The 23,504-nt window shown below is 46.4% G+C and overlaps 1 protein-coding gene and 2 long non-coding RNA genes across 3 annotated transcripts in view; 1 reads left to right on the forward strand and 2 right to left on the reverse strand.

Moving 5' to 3' along the window:
• The first annotated feature begins 3,760 nt into the window (after nt 1–3,760).
• On the forward strand, nt 3,761–6,616 carry LOC136356116 (uncharacterized). The gene is made up of 2 exons (XR_010740830.1): nt 3,761–3,991; nt 6,327–6,616. It is a non-coding gene; the product is annotated as an uncharacterized lncRNA (long non-coding RNA).
• Nucleotides 6,617–7,043: 427 nt separating this feature from the next.
• On the reverse strand, nt 7,044–10,366 carry LOC136356117 (uncharacterized). Its single transcript, XR_010740831.1, has 3 exons — nt 7,970–10,366; nt 7,641–7,874; nt 7,044–7,522 (listed from the first exon to the last, which is right to left on the reverse strand). It is a non-coding gene; the product is annotated as an uncharacterized lncRNA (long non-coding RNA).
• A 492-nt stretch (nt 10,367–10,858) lies between these two features.
• LOC107279837 (uncharacterized) overlaps nt 10,859–23,504 on the reverse strand; it is a 31,302-nt gene continuing 18,656 nt past the window's right edge. Inside the window, exons 3-4 of the mRNA XM_066309652.1 lie at nt 11,822–15,033; nt 10,859–11,607 (exon numbers count right to left, since the gene is read on the reverse strand). Coding sequence (XP_066165749.1) covers nt 11,604–11,607; nt 11,822–15,033 — 3,216 coding nt within the window. The 3' untranslated portion in view covers nt 10,859–11,603. The remainder of the gene's footprint in view (nt 11,608–11,821; nt 15,034–23,504) is intronic.

Raw genomic sequence — 23,504 nt, forward strand, 5'->3', positions numbered from 1 at the left:
TATGAGTGGTAATGCCACGATGATATTTGAAATGCAAACCAAACATAAATGTGTCATGGTCAGGATTACGTACGTATCGTCGCAGAGGCACGCCGGCTCAGCAGGACGCGGCAGCAGGGAGCGCAGCGCGTCGCGCCTGATCAGCCGCGCCGGACGGCAACAGTTCTATCCGCTTGCAAATTAGATAAAGTTTGTTAGCTCTTTTCCTTAATTACCAGTTTGTTAGCTATTTCTTATAGTAATTTGGTTACCAATTGTAAGCCTATTAAGAGGTAGCATTCGGATGAATAAAGCAAGCAAATTCAATCTACAATTCTCATCTCCGATTCTCTGTTTTCTCATCTCCTGTTGCTGCCGCCACGGGTCGATGTTCGACCAAGCTTCCATGTCCTCGCCCTCCGATAACCCACTGATATCCCATTAGATTATGCGCAGGGGCTCATGACAAAATGTAATATAACCGAGCTTGAATAAGATATATTTAAGATTGATGAAAAATGAACGATATCGATACCAATGCTTTGCCTAAAGAAGGCTTGAACCTATCGATGCCATGCGACATCAAATTGCATGCTGCTATGCAACACCTTAAAATTTTCGAATCTATAACAGAAAAACAAAATTTGAAATAATTAAAAAAACTTTTCTAAAATATCATCTTACCGGTATTTTATTGGGTTTTCCTTTTCTTCTTCTCAAAAGGCCAGTGCTGAAATCTATTCGAAAGTTAATTTAAGGGCAATTAAATTCACATTCTCAAGTCAAACATGAAATTCAAAGGCAAAAGGTGTACTGTGTTTTTGATAATAAAGAAGATAGTAGGCTCTGTGTGGACTGCAAACTGCAAAGCAAAATATACAACCCCTTCCAAATAACGGAGCAACTGATATACTCTCCCCATCTTCCAAAATGTCTGGTTTGCCCTGACGACGCAGCCGCGCCTTTCCCAACCCGTAATGGCGGCGAACCCTACGCCGTGATGCCGCGCGGCTCGTGGCCGGGCTCGATCTCAACTGCCTTTACGCAATCGCTGGTGATGGCGATGAACGGACCTCGACAGCGACGAACCCTAATATTGACGGTAGCTCTCCTAGGCAACGTACGGTGACGAAACCTCATCAGTCCACAGCGACGAAGCCCAGCGGAAATGGCGTGCCTCTCCCGGGCGACGACGACGAACCTCTAGCGATGCATCTAATCAAGAAGCTCAAGAATAAAGAAAGGTTGCGCCGATAACCTCAAGAATCTCGATCGTTGGCTGGAATTGTAGTCGATTTTACACACACAATGAAAGAACTAGCACAAGAAATATCTTTCTGATTTAGAGTACTCTGATACTCTTTCTGAATGTACGTACAGAATAAAGAGTATATGTGCCGAGTACTGATTTTTCTTTTTTGGAATTAGAGTACTCAGAAAGTCAGAAGCTTTGATTGATTTTTTCTGAATTGGAGTACATGGAAATCTTGATTCGATTTCCTGAATTGAAGTACTCAGAAACCTTGGAGTAATTGGACTGGAGTATTGACTATTGAGAGACCTTGATTGATGTTTGAAAGGAGTCCAAAAGTACATGGTATTTTCAGTTTAGCTTCAGTATATTCAAAAGCACATGATGCTCATGAAGCATCAGATATTTGAATATAACTTCATTATTTTCAGATTTCTCATATATATAACCAGTAGTTTCAGTATATCTTTACCTATTATAAAACTTTAAGATGTTTTTGCCAACTTTTTTCGTACATTGTCCTGGGAGCGGTCCAATTTCCTCCCCGTACGCGAAACGGACAACTCTAGGGTTTGCTATATGGCTTAATTCCGAGGTTGATACGATGCGATTTTGCTCTAATTCTAGAAAAAACGGAAAGAGGAGATAAGCATCAAAACCCCTCAATCAATTTTGGATTAGCTCTATGGATGCGGACAGATTTCACGGAGGGGACAGTTTCCGGCGGTGTTGGGAAGCTGTGGAATCGAACGGAGGTAGGGGACGACCTGTAGCACTGGGACCCATGCGACAGTGAGAGGAGAAGGGACGCTGATTAAACTTTGTGGTTGCTTGATGGGCTGGATGCGCGCTTGCAGGCAAAGGTGAAAGGGAGGAGAAGTCAGGTTAATGGGCCGGCTCGGCTACGGGCTAAAGAAAGAATGGGCTCAAAATGGCCCAGGGAGAAAGGAGGGTTTTCATTAAAATAAATGCTAAAATAATGTTTTAATTATTAAAATTAGCAATGGTGCTCTGAAAATACTGAAAAAATTTCACATAGTGTAATTAATCGTGGAGAGTTTAATAAAAATTAAATCCAGCTATAGTTTATTTGGAAAATTTTATTTTCCACATTTACCTTGATTTTTACGAGCCTTTTTTCTTCAACATCGTATACATGTATACATGTATAGTTGCGATTTTATATTTTAATTAATTACATAATATAAATATTTCTTAACCTTTTCTTAAATTTCTCATGTTTTTTCCTATTGCAGCGCACGGGCATTTTTCTAGTTCAAATATTAAGTATAAGAGATAATCCCTTATATGCCACTGAAAATTGGTCTAATCCCTTATATGCCACTGAAAATTGACTCTTCCCTTATATGCCATTTGTAACACCCTGAAAATTCGACAAATAAAACGAAACTCAAAATTGAGTACTTTCAAAAACTTTTAAATAAATTTGCATCATGCCGATGTTGTTGGTTCTTTTGTTGTGCATCATGATGGATGTTACGGTCATTATTGCTTGCCAAACTATAAAATGTCGCAAATGAAAATTAAGCTAAAGCTATACAACTAAGTAATAGTTATAAAATTATGATATTTATTATGAACCCTACATATAATGGAGTGTTTCACTGGAATAATTAAGTTGATATTTATAACTTGCATTGAGGCTCTCATGGAATAAAATTTACTCGCATAAAATAATTAGTCATGTAAATAAATTGAGTTCTATATATAAAAAGGGCTTATATGAGTACTCGATTCAATATTTAGACCGATATTGCACCAAGTCTCACAGTGCCTTCATGGAGTAAGAATTAATTAAATAGATTAAACTTATCTATATGCAATACTTTGCCATACAAATAAACTCGACCAATGTGCTAATGTATTATTAAAGGTCACATTGGAATATTTAATTAATTTTTAAGGAATATCAAAGCCTAGAAGTTATATTGGATAATTTTTGGATAATATAATGGAAAGCAAATTCATTTGGGAACTAATGAATAACAAAATAAATATTCAAATCAAACATTTGAATTCTCAAATACAAAATATATAGAGCTACATTTCATTCAAATTCCTATCCAAGTCACTTTTACAGATTAGCCCCCTTACTCTCTTCCTTTATCTTCTCCTTCCTTTTCTTTTGCTACTGTTCATGGGCCACCAGGTGGTCGACCAGAGACCTAGCCCGACCGAGCCGCCGAATCCACGCGCAAAAGCTGAGCCGCCACGAACGCGCCGTCGCCATCGCGCGTCACCCCTAGCCCTAGCCAACTACTACCTTAGCTCCCATGTGCACGCATCGCCATGGCCACGTCCGCCACCATGCGGATGCCGGCGGGTAAGAACGGAGCCTTCCTCTCCAGCTAGGGCCGGCTAGAACACACAGTATAGACAGAACCTTAATGGAGAAGGAATCTAGACAGCCATTGAGTGCACCAGCTGCCGATCCTATCCTCCACGCCATCCTGGCCTATCCCCAAGCCAAGCCCCCATAAAAACTTCATCCCTATCTGCCTTTTCCTCGAATACATTTCATCGAACACCTTGTGTGCATGCTTCATCATCACCGGTTGGAGCCGAAGCCGGCGTAGCTGACCGCGGGAACCGTGGCTCGGGCCGCCTCTACTTCCTCTGCTGCCTTGGATCAACGTCGGGAACCACGCATCGAACACCTGCAAGCGTCGCCGCTAGCCGCCCCTGTTTCGTCCGCACTGAGCTGCGCGCCGCCGAACTTCGCCATCCCGCTGTCTCTCGGTAAAACCTCACTCCTATAGCTCCTCCTAGTCTAGTACGGAGTAGAAGCTAAATCCCCCACCAGTTTTGGCGATTAGCGCCCTTCGGCGTGCCGTCCCGGCCGCCGCTTCGCCATCGGCGGGCTCGCCGTGGGTAGGTCACCTCGAGCACTCTCCTTCCCACCTAGCTAGCAAAACGGAATCACCATAAGCTGTACAAGCTCTTGCGCCAAACTAATTGGTTAGAGACCTCGCCATTTGCCGAGTCCCCTTGCACCCTAGAGCTCGGCCATGGCGGCCATGCCGCGCCGCCCTGTGCTGTGGCCGCCGGCGGGAGGTCGCCGGACCCTCCTCCGCGCCTCCCCTGACCGCCGCCGGGTCGCCCTCGTCCGGGCTGGGCCGCACGCGCTGCGCCTCTGCTCTGCTCGATGGCCGGCGCGAGGTAGAAGACGATGGGGAAAAAGGAAAAGAACAAGAGAGAGAGATTATGACATGTGGGACCCACATCTACTTAGCGCACAGTAATTCTCTTCCAATGATGATTATACCTGTCCATGACGCGTGGGTCCGGATGATTAGAAATTTAATTAAAACCAATATTAAGTTTACTCTCCATGACAAGCTGGACCCACTGGTAATTAAAACAGCCGGTTTGGCCCTAGTCAACCTGGGCTGGTCCCACGTGTCAGCCAATGTATCTTATGGATAATGCCATGACTAAAAATAAATCAATTATGAACAGTATCATTTCACAATTATTGGAATTAATTCAAATTTGAATCTTTAAACAAGTATAACTCACTCATTTTAGCTCGGATTTGAATGAAACTTGAACCTAAATTCATATAAAATCAAGATCTAGCTGATGGAATAACTTTTGCTATTTATTTTTGTACTGTTGAATTTTGGTGATTTAATTTGAATTCTAGTTGAATTCAAATCGAATCTTTCGCACGTACATATAGATTCCGAGGGAGTGGTTGAGTTAACTGCAGAACAGGGACATCAAATCTGTGAGCAAGGCAAGTTATCACTAATCTTTGAGCATGTTGGACCTATTGCGAACTTATTTTGATTTAAATAAAGTTTGCATGCTATTTATATGTGAATGTCCTACTTTGTTATATGCCATACCTTTGATATTGATTATCCATATAACCTTTGTAATCCATGATATCGTGTGTCTTTAGTCAATATTTGACAAATGCTTAGCCCATGCTAATTTAGATCCATGCATATTCATATTTATCAAAATGCTTTATGCTTGGGCAATTACCTTAATTAGGGAAGGTAATTGACATACGGCATGTGGAGACATGAGCGCCACATTGCCATGATAATGATGAGATGATTTGTGAAAGAAAATTAAACTAAACAAATGTTTTCGACTGGGGCGGCTGGAGGACTTGGGTGGTGTCCGATAAAGGCTAGTGCCGTCCCTGGTCAGTTAAGTACCGAGCCATGAAGTTAAGCATGAAACGATCCTAGTACAGCCGTACTTCTCGAATGGGTATAGACCTAGTGGAGTAGATAGCCAAGCGGAGGCAGTACCCCTGCATAGTGGTTTCACTTAGGTGTGTGGACGAACAAGCAGTCTGCTGGCGGATACCCGATACGGATGGCCAGAGACTGACTTGTCAAGACTACAAGACTACAAGGAGATACCCAAAAGAGGACAGCATGGATTGGGTTCAACTACAGGATGCAATGTTAGGCTTTCGTGAGTTTTCCCCCTAGGGAGCGCCAGAACTCCTCTCACTGCTAGAAATTTATGACGCCTAGAGTGCATGAGGACTCAAGTTCATGGAGCGGGTATTGCCAAAGTGAGGTTGTTGAAAGGCTTTGCCGTGGCAAGTCTCATTCGTTGGGATGTAGGCTCATGTGTTGGGCAAGTCGCGTAGTACGGGTAAAGTGTACATCCACTACAGTGTAAGTAAACCAATCTATTCGAATAGCCGTGCTCGCGGTTATTGAGCACCGGGACATGTATTACACTTGGCTAGACTCTAAACACTTAAAATGATGGGTGGGATATGCATAATGATTTTTAGACTGGTGGATCAACTTCTCGAGAGGCGAGAAGGGGTAGACCCCAGAAAACTATGACAACTAGTGGCGGGAAGCTATCCTTGGGAACACAATGGATGGTGGACAGAACCGTCGCTGTATAATGAACTACGGAGATAAAATTTGATCAGTTATGCTAGGTCTTAGGCTTGTGAAAAGAATTGCAAAATTGGCTTTATGCAAATAAACCATTAGCCTTTCATTGAATATCCTCTATCATATGCATCGTTGTTGTGGTGGCTTGCTGAGTACGGTTGGTACTCACTCTTGCTATTTACAAATTCCATCAGAAGCCGGTGATGAAGTCTCGGATGACCCATATGCTTACTACCAGGAGGGTGAAGAAGATGGTGGCGCTTAGTAGGTCTTAGTTACGGTCGTCGCCTGTGGCAATGGCGTCGCCGCTGCCTTGATTCCGCTGCTTATCTATTTCTCCTTTTGGGATGTATTCCGGACCGTTTGGTCCTATGTTCTAGACTATGCCTGCGGGCCTATGATGTAATAATTCGCGCTAGACAATCTATGTATGCGCACTTGATATTTCAGCAATGTAATCGTGAGTACCAGACTACTTGATCTAGGGAAATGGTACTATTCACACGAGTGATTCCTGCTATAAAAACGGGGGTCTACACCATTGGTCCAAATTTGCACACCCTCTCATGCCACTTCCGTCGGTTGACCGTGTGTTGACCGTTAACTCTCAAGTAAAAAAAGACATATTTGTCCTCTCTGAGTTGTTAGGCATGCCCTATACTCAGAAGGGTAAATACGGCTTTTTTCCTTAAGAGTTAACGGTCAACGCACGGTCAACTGACGGGAGTGGCATAAAAGGGTGCGTAATTTTGGACCAATGGCATATAAGAGAAGAGCCAATTTTCAGAGGCATATAAAGGTTCAGACCACTTTTTAGTGGCATATAAGGGATTCTCTCTAAGTATAATTCAGATTATTCCAATTTTCATCACGAAAAATTCAGATTGTCATTGTTCCAACTGTCATTATAGAAAAGTTCAGATTGTTCAGATGAACAATCTAATCTGTCATTCAGAGCAATGCAATGGCAATTGGCACTTGTTTAGACATTCATATTGTCATTTAGAACAAAGAAAACATCTGTTAATCAAACTGACATTTAGACTCCATCTGAACAAAGCATGATCCATCAGAACAAAGAAAACATTGTAATCCATTATTCCAATTGGCATTACAGACACAATACCAATTTTACTGACACGATACAAATTTGTCATGTTGACAATGATTCTACCGGCTCTACGCTAGAATTTCTTGATGGAATTCAAATTTGTCATGCTCAAATGGCAAATTTCTACCCCAAAACAAAGACTTTTCCTAACTGTAGAGTGCCTGGAGTGTCATCGACATAATGTCACCGCCTTGGATCACCACACGTTGGATGTGGCTCGCCAGGACATCAGAATCCAGTGTGGTTATCAGGAGGTTGACTTGGTCTGAATTTCTTAATCTACGAACAAGACTAAGCTGAGAAAGATGCATCTTGAAACAATAAGCTAATTTCTGCTGGAGTAGAACTACAATTCACAACTAGAGAATCATCAATGGATTTCCTGTAAGAAATTTACCTCATGTTAAGAAGACCTCATATCTGAAACATCTCTGGAGCTGGAGTATCAAAATTCACAGCTTGCAGTGTCATTTAACCGAAGAAAGGTGTACTCTGTTTCCCTTATGTGTGAGCTATCAAAACTATTTGTACTCTATTTGAACTTACGGTGAACAAAATTCACAAGCACGAGATCCAACATCCATCTGATTCATCACGATGTCAGTTTATTGCAGGTACAAAGAGGATGGTACTGTAAAACAAAATTCAGAGTTCAGAGCCAGCAGGAGTATCAACTTCAGAGAAAATAAAACATGAGAACAAAATTCACAATGCAGGAGAGTGAACCTTGGTGATGCACAACGATGCCAGGTTCGTCGATGCCAAGATGATGCTTACCAGCCCCATATCACTGGGTTATCTGAAACAGCAACAGGATAATCAACCTCCCATCACCATGGTAAGTTGAAGAATTTTTGAGATTTAGAATGTCGAGAGGAGGATTCTTGGGTGTGTTCGGCCGCCATGGCGAAGAGAGGCCGGTGGTGTGGATCCTTTCCCCATCTGTCGCCTTGTCCATAGCCTCCTCCGTCTTCTCAGATTCCAACCTGGTCGGGGATGGCGATGACGAAATGGACCCTCATCCGTTGTGCTGTTGTTGTGCACGAGCAGGGTTTGCAAGTTCGGTTGCCATAGAAATTTCGGTGGTTGCCGAGAATTTGAGACTTTCGTGATTTTCGGACCGAAATTATTTAAATTTTTAACATATTTTGACTGAATTTGAACAAATTTTGACAAATTTTGCAAATATTTGACAAAAAGCCAAAAATTCGGGGAAGATTTGTGCTTGCCGGTGGGGGCCGAAAATTACCAAAATTTCAAACCATGTGCATGAGTTGGAAGAACAAGGAAGAGAGGTGGCTCCGCCGTGAGATCGAGCAACGGAGGAGGCGGGGACGAAGGCAACGCACGAGAGGCGGAGATGACAGCGGTGGAAGGAAGGCGGGGGAGCAGAGGAGGAAACGGTGGCGAGAGAGAGGAGGCGGCGGTGGCGGGGAGAAGGGCAACGATGGAACTTTGCAGTCGCACGAAGGAAGAATTGAACTTCGGCATGGATAAAATGGAAAAAAAATGAGAACTGAAAATCTGCTTAGGGGTTTCCTTGTGTAAGCAATGAATTGGAAAAGGACAGGGCGTTCTTGTGTTTTGCTGGTTAAGGACTGTATTTTAAAAGGTGCAGATTGTCTACCAAAATGGTCCTAATGTGTGTATCATAGAGGCCCAGCACAACACCTGGGGATACACAGAATAGCATGCCCCAATGCTTACTGCATGTCATCTGTATATCCTTATACTGCAACATGGCAGAAGGTTTTCACTACAAAACAGAGTATTATATCACTGCACAAGTACAAAACCCAATTACTAATGGTGACTGCTAATCAAGTTGAAATACATCTTAATTCATTGACCAGATCAGTCGACCTGAGGATTGAGAAAATATTGTGCTTCTCCCTTTGCACATGTAAAAAAGAGTTTCTTTAGAGCACACCATACTACCTTATATTAGTGGGTTAGAGGGCTAATCCAACAGTTTGGATCCATCCTATACTTACCCTCAAAAAATAAAGAAAAGATTCATCCTATACTAATGAAATTTCCACAAGTAGTACAGATTAGTACGCAGTAGTATGAAGGAATTATGGGAAAAATAAAACAATGGCTTATATGTTATTTGTTTGGTTCACTTTAAGATTAGTGCACTGAACCGTTAGGAAACGATAAGCAAGCAAACGATATAAAAACAATAGATCAATCACAGAAGACACGAGATTTAACGCGGAAAATCCTCTCAAAACAGGAGAGAAAAAACCACGAGCGTCGGCCAGCAAAATATCTTCACTATATCGGGGTGAGGTTACAACGTCGCACGGCGGCTTACAAGAGGTATATATATAAGGTGGAACCCTAAAAGGAATGACGACGTTCCGCCTACGTTCCGGCCCAGCCTCTGGCTTCTACTGGGCCTCCGCTTCGCTCCGGTAGAAGATGACCTTTATTAAGTGCAAATTAATTTGGATCACTAACTCAACGTAATCTACCCCTACCCCTACCGATTCGTTCGATGAATCCCCAAATCCCAATCGACCCGATCGGGATGCCGTCGCCGCCCCGTGCTCCCTCCCACAAAATTTAATTAAAACTGATCCACCAGAGTGGCCAAGTATGTACGCTTCATCGAAGACAAAAAAGCACATTCAGATCTCCGTGCTTATATTAGTGCAAGCATTAGTAATCAACAGATCAGAATGCAACAATAGCAATGCCAAACCACTCAATTCCTAATCTCGCATACATGATGAAACCACACTGAACGTTTGCCTTTCACAATAGATTAGAAATTGTGTGGTGCTAGTTGATCAACTAATAAATTATTAGTAGTAGCACATAATAGAGAGATTACTAAGGACCATTAAACATTATATGCATGATCCACCAAATCTAGTGAAATGTTAAGGCCCTCTTTGTTTAGGCTTAGGCTTATTGGCCTAGACTTTTAAGTCAGCTTATTGGCTTATATGATTTATAAGCCAGTGGATTTAATGTCCTAAGTTTAGTGGTGGAGTCATACATCTATCTCATATAAGCCAAAAAAGCTTCTCCAACCTAGCTTTTGGCTTAATAGTGTTAGAGTGGCTTATGGCTTCAAAAAAGCCAAATAAAAAAGCTGCTTGTTTGTTTTGGCTTAGACTTTTCGACTTATAAGTTGGCTTATAAGTCTTAACAAAGAGGGCCTAAATATACTGGGAGTGTTCTACGCATCACCAAATCATTCATAGTACTTGCAGCTACAGATAAATTCATCAGAGTCTGTGCCTCAGCACGAAGCGTCCTCCATTCAGGAGTCAGGACTGGAATCCTCGCAGCGACGAAGAACAAACGAGATAGAAAAAAAAATGCCGATTGGATTTCCCTTGGTGGCATTGGTGGGAAATCTTTTTAAGTAACCAAATCAATTAGTATAAAAATAACCACACAAATAAACGGCTGGATTTCGTCTCTATCACTAGCATGGTGTACTGTAAAAGGACTCATAAGGAAAAGAGTAAAAGCTAACCATAAAAGGCAAAAGGTGTACCGTATTTTTCATAAAGAAAATACTAGGCGTCTATGTGGACTGCAGACTGCATAGCAAAATATACAACCCCTTCCAAATAACAGAGCAACAGGTATATATGTTTGCTGCATAGACAATGTCACACTCACAATCCTTAGCATCATTGTTTCTGTTCATACAAGTGAAGTAATTAGGAGTACAAACTTAGGTCAGTCCATAAATGCTGACAAATCACACGAACACACACGCACCCACAAACAAGTGCACAACAGCAACTCGACTGCATGAGGATCACCCAATGGATCTTCTCATGCCGCTGAAGCTGATGATTTATTCGTCGACCTCTAGGAAGCACACCACACCAGAACAGTGCTAGAGATCAAAGTTTTCACATATACATGTATGATCATCTATCCAGAAAGATGAAGCATACGTAGTAATCCGATGGATGGATCGGTCGAACAAGCAGATCGACTAACCGGCCAAACGGAAAGCAAGCATGTATGGAGAAAATAACTTAGCAGATAGATGCAGAGCTCACACACCAGCTGGCAGCTGAGCATCCATTTATTAATTTTCACACAAAACAAAAGAAGCATAAATGAACAGAATCCAAGCTAGTAACAAGCAGATGACGAGCGTCTGGATGCCGGCCAGAGATGTACTTACTCATCATGCATTAGATATTGATGCCGTTGCAAATGATATGATGAAATGAGCAAGCACTTTGAACACTAGCCCCAAATAAGGACATATATAATAGAGATAGAGCTGAAGAACTTGATGAGCCACTGGATGAGGGAAAGGGAATGATACGTAGATGATTACAGTATCATATATGTAGTGTATGGACGTATATATCGATCACCTGAATTTAAGAAGAAAAGAAAGCACGCCAAGTCAGACAAAATTAAAAAAAAAGGGAAAAGATCGATCATATATATATATATATATATATATATATATATATGATGGAGTAACTAAAGTACTGAGCTATATAAGTTTCTACGTATGTATGTATGTGCGCGCAAGGACTGATACCCAAGTAATAATCATGTATGCACACAGACATATGTACATACCTGAGCATGGAACCTCTGGGCAGTTTCTTCTTGTAGTAGCGTGAGTGGGTGGGCACATAGAGGGAAGGATGGTGTCCGTTCTCCAACCCATCCCACTGCAGGCCATCCCACCATTCCTTCTCGCAATCCACCTTGGGCTTGCGGGTACTGTCAAGCCCAACAGCCGGTAGGCTGGTGAGGCTCCAGCAGCCTCGGATTTTGATGGTCTCGAGCTTGGGCGCCACAATCCTATGCCCGCAGATGCGTTGCAGAGAGGGCAGCTCGTGCAGGTGGATGTGCTTCAGCTCTGAGAATTCTATAGTTGCCACCAGAAGCTCTTGATTATTATCATACACTCGGAGGACATACTTGAGGTCACCACAACACACGATCTCAAGGGTTTCCAACCAACGGTATGCATAGGAAGCTCTGTTGTCATTTATGGAAAACACATATATCAACCTGGGGCAGCAATCTAGGTGTAGCACTTGCAGGTTGAATGGAACTGGCCCCTTGTGCAGCAGGCCCCTTTTGCCCCAGTCCCAGATGTGGCGTGCCCTTGCTAGTTGGGTTGCCCAGAATGTCTTCAGGTACAAGAAAGTTATGCCACCAACAGGACTAGGTGGAGTGAAAACAACACCTTCAATGTTAGGGCATCTCTCCACTCTGCACCACTCTAGATTATTCCATCTCCGTGCCCCATTTGAATGGCTTGTGATACTTGCGATAGACAAGCTGTCATGCACGTGCAGGCCTGAAGCTCTTTCACAGATGGAACCTGGCAAAGATGGCGACGATAATGGTTTCGTCTGCATCCTCTTATCATCTTGTAAGCTAATGTAGTGAGAGGTGCTGCCCTCCTGTTTATAAGGCCACATCCAGTTGCCATTCATGGTTGCTTGTAGTTGCAAGTGCTGGATCGTGGAGTTGACATCCGCATATAACTTCTTGTTGTCAGCAGCTGGTCGTCGGCTTTTGGTCGACATCAACCAACGTTGTTCAGCCCTGCTAACGGCAATGGGCCTTCTCTTGCTTATTGTTCCGCCTAATTCAGAACCATCAGTAGTAGCAGTAGCAACACTAGCAGGAGGGGATGAGATCTCGATGCATGGTGCATCCAAGGGATATTTTGTATCATTTAGCGAGCGAAGGAGCCTTCTGTCCCTCACTGAAATATACCATTTAAATTCAACAGGTGAGAATGATGATGATTCTTCTACACCTGTAGCATGATCAAGTTCTGTGCTACTAGTGTCGATGTGCAGAACCTCCAATGATACATCTTGTTTTGGCCATAGTATTGCACGAAGCTCCTTGCATCCAAGCAGAAATAGCTCCTTGAGAGACCCGTTGCCTCGCATTGCATGTAGGTCGAGGGTTTTAATACAAGTTTCTGACACGTCCAGCTGCTTGAGCCTTTGAAATAGTCCTCTCAATAACAAACTCTTCAACTGGGTGCATCCCCGAAAGGAGATGCTCTCTATCTTGGCTGAGACATGAACATCATTGTCATTGCTGCTGCTGGAGAAGCTAAATGACTCGAGTGATGGTGGCAGGACGTGAGGGTCAATTCGCTTCAACTCAAAACAACCATCAAGAATGATCGTCTTTACGATTTTGCAGCTAGATAGGTTCGGGAATAATGTTGCTGCTACCTGATCTTCCTTCCATACTTGTGACTGATGTTGATCTTCAGTTATTGGTTCGGTTGTGACTTGGAGCTTGACAAGGCTGAGCAGCCAAGGCTTGCGGCTGCTGCTTCGGGTACTATTACTAGCGTCATCATCATCAAGGCGATGGAGTAGATGGCTTATGCTCCAATGCTTGATTCCCTTCACATTCAACTCCCTGAGCTCAACCATTAAATCTAGGGCCTCAACCGATAAGAGCCAATACCAGTCTGTGAAACTCAAGTCCAGCACCCACAGCTTCCGAAAACAAGCTCTAGTATCTCCGGTATCCGTTGTCATCGTCAGCGTTGAGTCCGTCCTGCTGCTGTTTTGGTCTTTGCAATGGTCAAGTAGGAGGAATCTTAGGCTGCTGCAAGAGAGGAAGGGTGGAGATGCAAAACTGAAGGTACATTCAAAGAGATGTATCACACGTAGCCAGCTTGCAGATGGATGTTGGAACATTTTGGCCTCCAGTGATTTCTGTCTACAACAAGCTGTAGTTGCGTCGACATTGTTATTGCCAGCAGCATCACATGTCCAGAAGAAGGACGACTCGCCCACAAAATCAGAAGGCAGTCGTAGGGCTCTCTGTATTCTTTTCGCACAAGTTGGGTTGCTGTTGTAATCGTCTATGGTCAAAAACTCCAAGATCAAGTTATTATAAAGAGCTTGGGCTATCTCCCATGGCGATGAGCTATGACAACTTGTACTACTAGTGGTGTCTGAGGTTTGTATGATTCCACTGCATACCCAATAGTTAGCTGCGTGGGTATCCCAGTGTTGGGTGTAGTCCACATGTTGTTGTCTTAGCATCAACTGATACATGATGCACTTCTTGACAAGCTCGGTGCTCATGCCAGCAGATTGAGGGACACCGGTGTACCTGGCAACCTCCTCTGCCTCTTGATGCAAAAGCATTCCAAATAAGATTACAAAACTATATTCATCGCCTGCGGTTGGATAAGCATATATAGCGACATCACTCAGCCCAGCAAGCTTATCCCGATCCTCCTTGCTTACGTTATCCATGTCCAAGTCGGTAATCCGAAAGCTGCTTCGGGAGGTCCACAACACCGTTTTGTTCAAGATTCCTGTTATTACAGGGACACCACACTCCTGTAGATCAATGTAGCTGCCGCTCCCATTGTGGAAGATCACCAGGAATGTGTGGTTTACCAGGTCGCTCAAGATTGTCTGTGTGACAAGTGGAACCACCCCTCTCATGCCCTGATCCACCCCACTGAAATCATCCTCCTCGTCGTGCTGGTCGAACAAGGCCATCAGCGACCGAGGAAGCTGCAGCTCCTGGGCGATGGCCTTCTGCAGGGCCCTCTTGCTCTGCCACACCGAGCAATCAACGTGGATCATCTTCTCCCACCTTCTTCTTCCTGGCGATGGCGATGGCCTCATCGTCAGTCTTTTGGCGACTGCTCTAAGGACGGCTGAAGCCCCCAGTCCACCCCAGCCATGGAAATACATCACATTCCCCTTGCTTGTATCCTCCAGCAATTCAATTACCCTGCCTGCTGCTTCATCGATGCTGCCTGCTATGATCCTGGTCCACTGCAATAATTAATCATTCATTAATACCACTAATTAATTCAAACCTGCCCTAGAACTAGAGAGCTTCTCGGTCGGTGATTCCGCGATCAATACAGGCAAAGCTGAATTAGCTAGTTTTAATTATTTTCATTAGTATATTTATTCCCTCCGTCACAATGAAACAAGTTCACAGTGTGGAGATTATGGATATCCCATATCTACACGGCGATGATATTTGGACTGAATATAGGATACCGAATATAGATAGAATATCTTATTTGTATCTCGGGTTTGTTTCTCAACTTGTGCATCAAGGAAACACCTTGAGACTTAGTCGGTTACGACTGTATTTTATCTGTATCTACATATTCCGTTAGGGATATAGATTGTCTTTTGTAACACGGACTCCTTCCCATATATAAGGGGGGTCCGGGTGCCTCTAGGGGCATATGTTGATTTTCTCCAAATCATACAATCAATAACACACTCGGCGGATTCATCCCCGGACAGGAGTAGGGTATTACTTCTTGAATAAGAAGGCCTGAACCTGTATAAATCCTTTGTCTTCAAACCCATACACTTTTCCAGCTTGATAGCCACCCCCTTTTATTATTGCCGAAATCTAGTTTCGACAGTTGGCGCGCCAGGTAGGGGCCGCGTCAAGCTTTTCGCCGATCAGTGCAATGGGTCCTGTCTCCGGCATCGACGACCTCGTCTTCCCACCCGGGCAGACGTTTCGGTTCGGCAGCCTCGACTTCGTCACCAACAACTTCGGCAAGATCTCTCTCCTTGACTCGGAGTCGGACCAGTCGGGAGAGAACCAGATTTCGGCCCCGTTTGGACTCCCAAACGCGGCTGAAAGTTACTTCAAGACCATCTCAATCGAGTCGGCTTCAAACCACTCGGGCGAGATCGCATCTTCACCAACCTCACCAGATCAAGACGAGGGGGCTTACCCACCGATCCTGATGAAGCTCCCCGACGATTTGGCGGCCGTCTCCATCACGACAGCATCTCCATCCCGTAGGCCTAGGCGGAAGTCGGCTTCAACACCGATTTCGCCTAGCTTCAGGGAAGTCGGCGTCATCCTCCAACCACTCGGCACGGTTTCGACGGATCAGCTGGACGGCCACTACAGCTCTCCCACCGTCCACTCGCGCCCCACCGACATCGTGGAGTACGACGAGTTTACCTCTCGCTACAACGACCCGGATCTCGACGACTTCGACGGAAGCCTAGATGACAACTACACTCCTCTCTACTTCGGCGTCTTCATGGCCAATAACGAGACGGAGGAGCAACGCCAAGCCCGGGAGAACGAAGCGCGTCACGAGACTGAGCGTCGCCGACTGGAGGAGGAGCATCAAGCACAAGAACAAGAACGGCTACGGCGTGAGCAGCAGGAGCGTGAGCGGACCGCGAAGGAGGCTGAGGATCGACGGCAGCGAGCTTTAGAAGCAGGGCGCCGAGCGCGTGATCTCATCGGCCAACAAGATGTTGAAGGGACACCGGTTTTCCGCACCCCCCAACAGAATGCGGTTGCCGCGATCACCCTCCTCGACACCCTCCTCAGGGAAAACGAGCTCAATCAATCTGATCACGTTGTCAACATCTTGAACCAGACGAAGACCATGATTGCGGCTTCGGTCCCAGTTAACTCCGAAAGCGTCCACACGCCGACTGGCAGCCGAGTCCCCCACTTCTGATCTCATGACTACCGTCATCCAAGCCTCAGCATCACCGGCGCAGGATCCAATCGCAGGAGCAGGGGTCACGACGAGCGGTCCGTTCACTCGCCTCCCGATCATCATAGAGAGTGCCGAGTGGAACGACCTCGCTCACCACCTCGTCGCCGCCCCATCGATCTTCGCGACACAATCATACAGCGCCGAGCAGCTCGAGGCTATCATCACTCGCCGGACCGCCACGACGACGACCTTGACGGAGTAGCAGCCTTCACCGACGACCTGCGTCGAGTGGATTGGCCAGCCGGCTTCAAGCCGACTGGAATAGAGAAGTACGACGGTACCACTAACCCAGAATCGTGGCTTACCGTCTACGGTCTCGCAATCCGCGCAGCAGGAGGAGACAGCAAGGCCATGGCGAACTATTTACCAGTGGCTTTAGCGGATTCCGCCCGATCTTGGCTCCATGGATTGCCCCGTGGTACAATTGGATCTTGGGCTGAATTACGCGACCACTTCATCGCCAACTTCCAAGGCACCTTCGAGCGTCCCGGCACACAATACGACCTCTACAACGTTATTCAGAAGTCCGGAGAATCCCTTCGAGATTACATCCGGCGATTTTCTGAACTACGTAACAAGATCTCCGATATCACCGACGACGTTATCATCGCCGCATTCACCAAAGGGATTCGCCACGAAGAATTGGTCGGCAAGTTCGGGCGTAAGCCACCCAGGACAGTCAAGCTTATGTTTGAAAAAGCCAACGAGTACGCTAAAGCTGAAGACGCCGTCACCGCATCAAAACAGTCGGGTCCCAGTTGGAAGCCAAAAAAGGATACGCCGGCTTCGGGAGGAGGTGGAAGTAACAATCATAAAGACCGCAAGCGTAAGCCTGCGGAACTTGTTGCAACCGCCAGTCACTCTTCTCGACAGCGTTCGCGCGTCAACACGTTCGACAAGATCATGAACTCCCAACGCCCGCACCATCCTAACTCCAACCACGTGGCCAAAGATTGTTTCGTCTACAAGCAATTCGCGGATCAATACACTAAGACTACGCGGAAGAACCCCGACGAAGAACAAAGCACGTCGAGGAAGAAGGACGACGGCGACACCCCGGCAGGATTTCAAGACCACCGCAAGGAGCTTAACCATATCTTCGGTGGCCCCCTGGCTTATGAGTCTAAAAGGAAGCAAAAGTTGACCGAACGGGAGATCAATGCTGTTCAGCCCGACACGCCCCAATATCTTCGATGGTCAGAGATTGCAATCAAGTTTGACCGCTCGGATCATCCTGACCGAGTGGTCCACCCGGGGCGGTACCCCCTGGTACTAGATCCAGTGGTCCGTAATGTCAAGCTTCGCAGAACCCTCATCGATGGTGGCAGTGCACTCAATATCCTCTTCGCCAAGACCTTGGATGATATGCAGATTCCTCGCTCCGAGCTAAAACCAAGCAATGCGCCTTTTCACGGAGTAATCCCAGGACTATCCGCAACTCCACTCGGCCAGATCACCCTCCCGGTCACTTTTGGCACTCGGGAAAACTTCCGCACAGAGAATATCAGCTTTGAAGTCGCCGATTTCGAGACTGCATACCATGCCATACTCGGACGCCCGGCGTTAGCCAAGTTCATGGCCGTCCCGCACTACACTTACATGATGATGAAGATGCCTGGTCCCCGAGGAGTTCTATCCCTACGGAGCGACATCAAGCAAGCCGTCACATGCGACAAGGAGAGTTGCGACATGGCCCAAACCCGCGAGATGGCGTCTGCCCGAGAGGATATCCGACTGGCTGCAGCCACGGCGAGCGAAGGAGAAGTGCCAGCTACCAAGACTTCAAAAAGTGCAGAAAGCGAGGCCAAGACTAAGAAGATTCCCCTAGATCCTTCTGATCCTACTAAAACTGCTGTAATAGGCGCCGAGTTAGATTGTAAATAGGAAAGCGCGCTCATCACCTTTCTTCAGAACAATAAAGATATATTTGCTTGGAAACCATCTGATATGCCCGGTATTCCTAGAGAGGTGATTGAGCACTCCTTACATGTCAAAGAAGATGCCAAGCCTATCAAACAACGACTCCGCCGATTCGCACAAGACAGGAAGGACGCGATCAAGGAGGAATTAACCAAGCTGTTAGCAGCAGGCTTCATCAAAGAAGTCCTTCATCCCGACTGGCTGGCAAACCCGGTTCTAGTTCGGAAGAAAACGGGGCAATGGCGCATGTGTGTTGATTATACTGACCTCAACAAATCTTGCCCTAAGGATCCTTTTGGGTTGCCTCGCATTGACCAGGTAGTCGACTCGACCGCCGGCTGTGAGCTTCTCAGTTTTTTGGACTGCTATTCGGGGTATCATCAGATCCGACTGAAGGAATCCGACTGTTTGAAAACTTCATTCATCACGCCCTTTGGAGCATACTGCTACGTCACCATGCCGTTCGGACTAAAAAACGCAGGAGCAACTTATCAACGTATGATCCAGAGATGCTTCTCAACGCAGATCGGTCGCAACGTTGAAGCCTATGTGGATGACGTAGTCGTCAAGACCAAGCAAAAGGATGATTTGATCTCGGATCTAGAAGAAACCTTCGCGAGCATCCGCGCTTTCAGGATGAAATTAAACCCTGAAAAGTGCACCTTTGGAGTACCGTCAGGGAAGCTGCTTGGTTTTATGGTGTCTCATAGGGGCATCCAAGCCAACCCGGAGAAAGTTACCGCTATCCTCAACATGAAACCGCCAAGTACCCAGAAAGATGTTCAGAAGCTGACTGGATGCATGGCGGCGCTCAGCCGATTTGTTTCAAGACTTGGCGAGCGGGGGATGCCCTTCTTTAAGCTACTGAAGAAAACAGATGATTTCCAGTGGGGACCCGAAGCACAGAAGGCCTTCGAAGATTTCAAGAAACTCCTCACCGAACCACCAGTCCTAGCTTCACCACATCCGCAGGAGCCGTTGTTGCTGTATGTATCAGCCACCTCCCAGGTTGTGAGCTCAGTCTTGGTCGTTGAGCGCGAGGAAGAAGGCCATGTCCAGAAAGTCCAGCGACCGATTTACTTTGTCAGCGAAGTCCTAGCCGACTCCAAAACGAGGTACCCTCAGGTTCAGAAGCTGTTATATGGTATTCTAATCACTACCAGGAAGCTATCTCACTACTTTCAAGGTCACTCGGTAACGGTGGTCACATCATTTCCACTCGGTGATATACTGCACAACCGCGAAGCAAACGGACGGATTGCAAAATGGGCTTTGGAGTTGATGTCTTTGGACATATCATTCAAGCCCCGAATTTCAATCAAGTCCCAAGCGTTAGCTGATTTTGTCGCCGAATGGACCGAGTGCCAGGAGGATACCCCCGCGGAGAAGATGGAGCACTGGACCATGCATTTTGACAGGTCAAAAAGACTTTCGGGCACTGGAGCAGGAGTGGTTTTGATTTCCCCAACTGGAGAAAGATTAAGTTATGTGCTTTGGATACATTTTTCGGCATCCCACAACGTCGCCGAGTATGAGGCCCTCCTTCACGGACTGCGGATTGCAATTTCCCTAGGGATAAAGCGTCTAATAGTTCGAGGTGATTCACAGTTGGTTGTCAACCAGGTTATGAAAGAGTGGTCCTGCCTTGACGACAATATGATGGCATATCGACAAGAGGTACGCAAATTGGAAGACAAGTTCGATGGACTCGAGCTCAGTCACGTTCTTCGACACAACAATGAAGCCGCTGACAGACTTGCCAACTTTGGATCCAAGCGCGAGGTGGCGCCCTCTGATGTTTTCGTCGAACACCTTTATACGCCGACAGTACCTCCCAAAGATACTACTCAAGTCGCGGGCACTCATGACGTAGCTATGGTTGAAGCCGACTGGCGAGAGCCCCTCATACGATTTTTGACTTCTCAAGAACTCCCCCAAGACAAAGATGAAGCCGAGCGGATTTCAAGGCGGAGCAAACTTTATGTTATGCATGAAGCTGAGTTATACAAGAAAAGCCCTTCAGGAATTCTGCAACGCTGCGTATCTTTAGAGGAAGGGAGACAATTGTTGAACGACATACATTCCGGGATATGCGGAAACCATGCTGCTGCACGCACCATTGTCGGCAAAGCTTACCGGCAGGTTTTTTCTGGCCTACTGCAGTGTCCGACGCCGACAAGATTGTGCGCACATGCGAAGGTTGCCAATTTTTCGCCAGACAAATTCATCTACCAGCTCAAGAGTTGCAGACCATCCCGCTGTCTTGGCCGTTTGCGGTTTGGGGGCTCGACATGGTTGGCCCGTTTAAAAAGGCAGTCGGCGGTTACACGCATCTCTTTGTGGCCATTGATAAATTTTCCAAGTGGATTGAAGCTAAACCGGTTGCCACAATAACAGCAGATAACGCTCGAGACTTCTTCATCAACATTGTACATAGATTTGGAGTGCCCAATCGGATCATCACGGATAATGGCACACAATTCACTGGCGGAGTTTTTAAAGACTTTTGTGAGGACTTTGGAATTAAGATTTGCTATGCCTCAGTGGCACACCCCATGAGCAATGGACAGGTGGAGCGAGCCAATGCAGCTCGAGGCTATCATCACTCGCCGGACCGCCACGACGACGACCTTGACGGAGTAGCAGCCTTCACCGACGACCTGCGTCGAGTGGATTGGCCAGCCGGCTTCAAGCCGACTGGAATAGAGAAGTACGACGGTACCACTAACCCAGAATCGTGGCTTACCGTCTACGGTCTCGCAATCCGCGCAGCAGGAGGAGACAGCAAGGCCATGGCGAACTATTTACCAGTGGCTTTAGCGGATTCCGCCCGATCTTGGCTCCATGGATTGCCCCGTGGTACAATTGGATCTTGGGCTGAATTACGCGACCACTTCATCGCCAACTTCCAAGGCACCTTCGAGCGTCCCGGCACACAATACGACCTCTACAACGTTATTCAGAAGTCCGGAGAATCCCTTCGAGATTACATCCGGCGATTTTCTGAACAACGTAACAAGATCTCCGATATCACCGACGACGTTATCATCGCCGCATTCACCAAAGGGATTCGCCACGAAGAATTGGTCGGCAAGTTCGGGCGTAAGCCACCCAGGACAGTCAAGCTTATGTTTGAAAAAGCCAACGAGTACGCTAAAGCTGAAGACGCCGTCACCGCATCAAAACAGTCGGGTCCCAGTTGGAAGCCAAAAAAGGATACGCCGGCTTCGGGAGGAGGTGGAAGTAACAATCATAAAGACCGCAAGCGTAAGCCTGCGGAACTTGTTGCAACCGCCAGTCACTCTTCTCGACAGCGTTCGCGCGTCAACACGTTCGACAAGATCATGAACTCCCAACGCCCGCACCATCCTAACTCCAACCACGTGGCCAAAGATTGTTTCGTCTACAAGCAATTCGCGGATCAATACACTAAGACTACGCGGAAGAACCCCGACGAAGAACAAAGCACGTCGAGGAAGAAGGACGACGGCGACACCCCGGCAGGATTTCAAGACCACCGCAAGGAGCTTAACCATATCTTCGGTGGCCCCCTGGCTTATGAGTCTAAAAGGAAGCAAAAGTTGACCGAACGGGAGATCAATGCTGTTCAGCCCGACACGCCCCAATATCTTCGATGGTCAGAGATTGCAATCAAGTTTGACCGCTCGGATCATCCTGACCGAGTGGTCCACCCGGGGCGGTACCCCCTGGTACTAGATCCAGTGGTCCGTAATGTCAAGCTTCGCAGAACCCTCATCGATGGTGGCAGTGCACTCAATATCCTCTTCGCCAAGACCTTGGATGATATGCAGATTCCTCGCTCCGAGCTAAAACCAAGCAATGCGCCTTTTCACGGAGTAATCCCAGGACTATCCGCAACTCCACTCGGCCAGATCACCCTCCCGGTCACTTTTGGCACTCGGGAAAACTTCCGCACAGAGAATATCAGCTTTGAAGTCGCCGATTTCGAGACTGCATACCATGCCATACTCGGACGCCCGGCGTTAGCCAAGTTCATGGCCGTCCCGCACTACACTTACATGATGATGAAGATGCCTGGTCCCCGAGGAGTTCTATCCCTACGGAGCGACATCAAGCAAGCCGTCACATGCGACAAGGAGAGTTGCGACATGGCCCAAACCCGCGAGATGGCGTCTGCCCGAGAGGATATCCGACTGGCTGCAGCCACGGCGAGCGAAGGAGAAGTGCCAGCTACCAAGACTTCAAAAAGTGCAGAAAGCGAGGCCAAGACTAAGAAGATTCCCCTAGATCCTTCTGATCCTACTAAAACTGCTGTAATAGGCGCCGAGTTAGATTGTAAATAGGAAAGCGCGCTCATCACCTTTCTTCAGAACAATAAAGATATATTTGCTTGGAAACCATCTGATATGCCCGGTATTCCTAGAGAGGTGATTGAGCACTCCTTACATGTCAAAGAAGATGCCAAGCCTATCAAACAACGACTCCGCCGATTCGCACAAGACAGGAAGGACGCGATCAAGGAGGAATTAACCAAGCTGTTAGCAGCAGGCTTCATCAAAGAAGTCCTTCATCCCGACTGGCTGGCAAACCCGGTTCTAGTTCGGAAGAAAACGGGGCAATGGCGCATGTGTGTTGATTATACTGACCTCAACAAATCTTGCCCTAAGGATCCTTTTGGGTTGCCTCGCATTGACCAGGTAGTCGACTCGACCGCCGGCTGTGAGCTTCTCAGTTTTTTGGACTGCTATTCGGGGTATCATCAGATCCGACTGAAGGAATCCGACTGTTTGAAAACTTCATTCATCACGCCCTTTGGAGCATACTGCTACGTCACCATGCCGT

The sequence above is a fragment of the Oryza sativa genome, chromosome 4 (assembly GCF_034140825.1).
Source record: "Oryza sativa Japonica Group chromosome 4, ASM3414082v1".
NCBI lineage: Eukaryota > Viridiplantae > Streptophyta > Magnoliopsida > Poales > Poaceae > Oryza > Oryza sativa.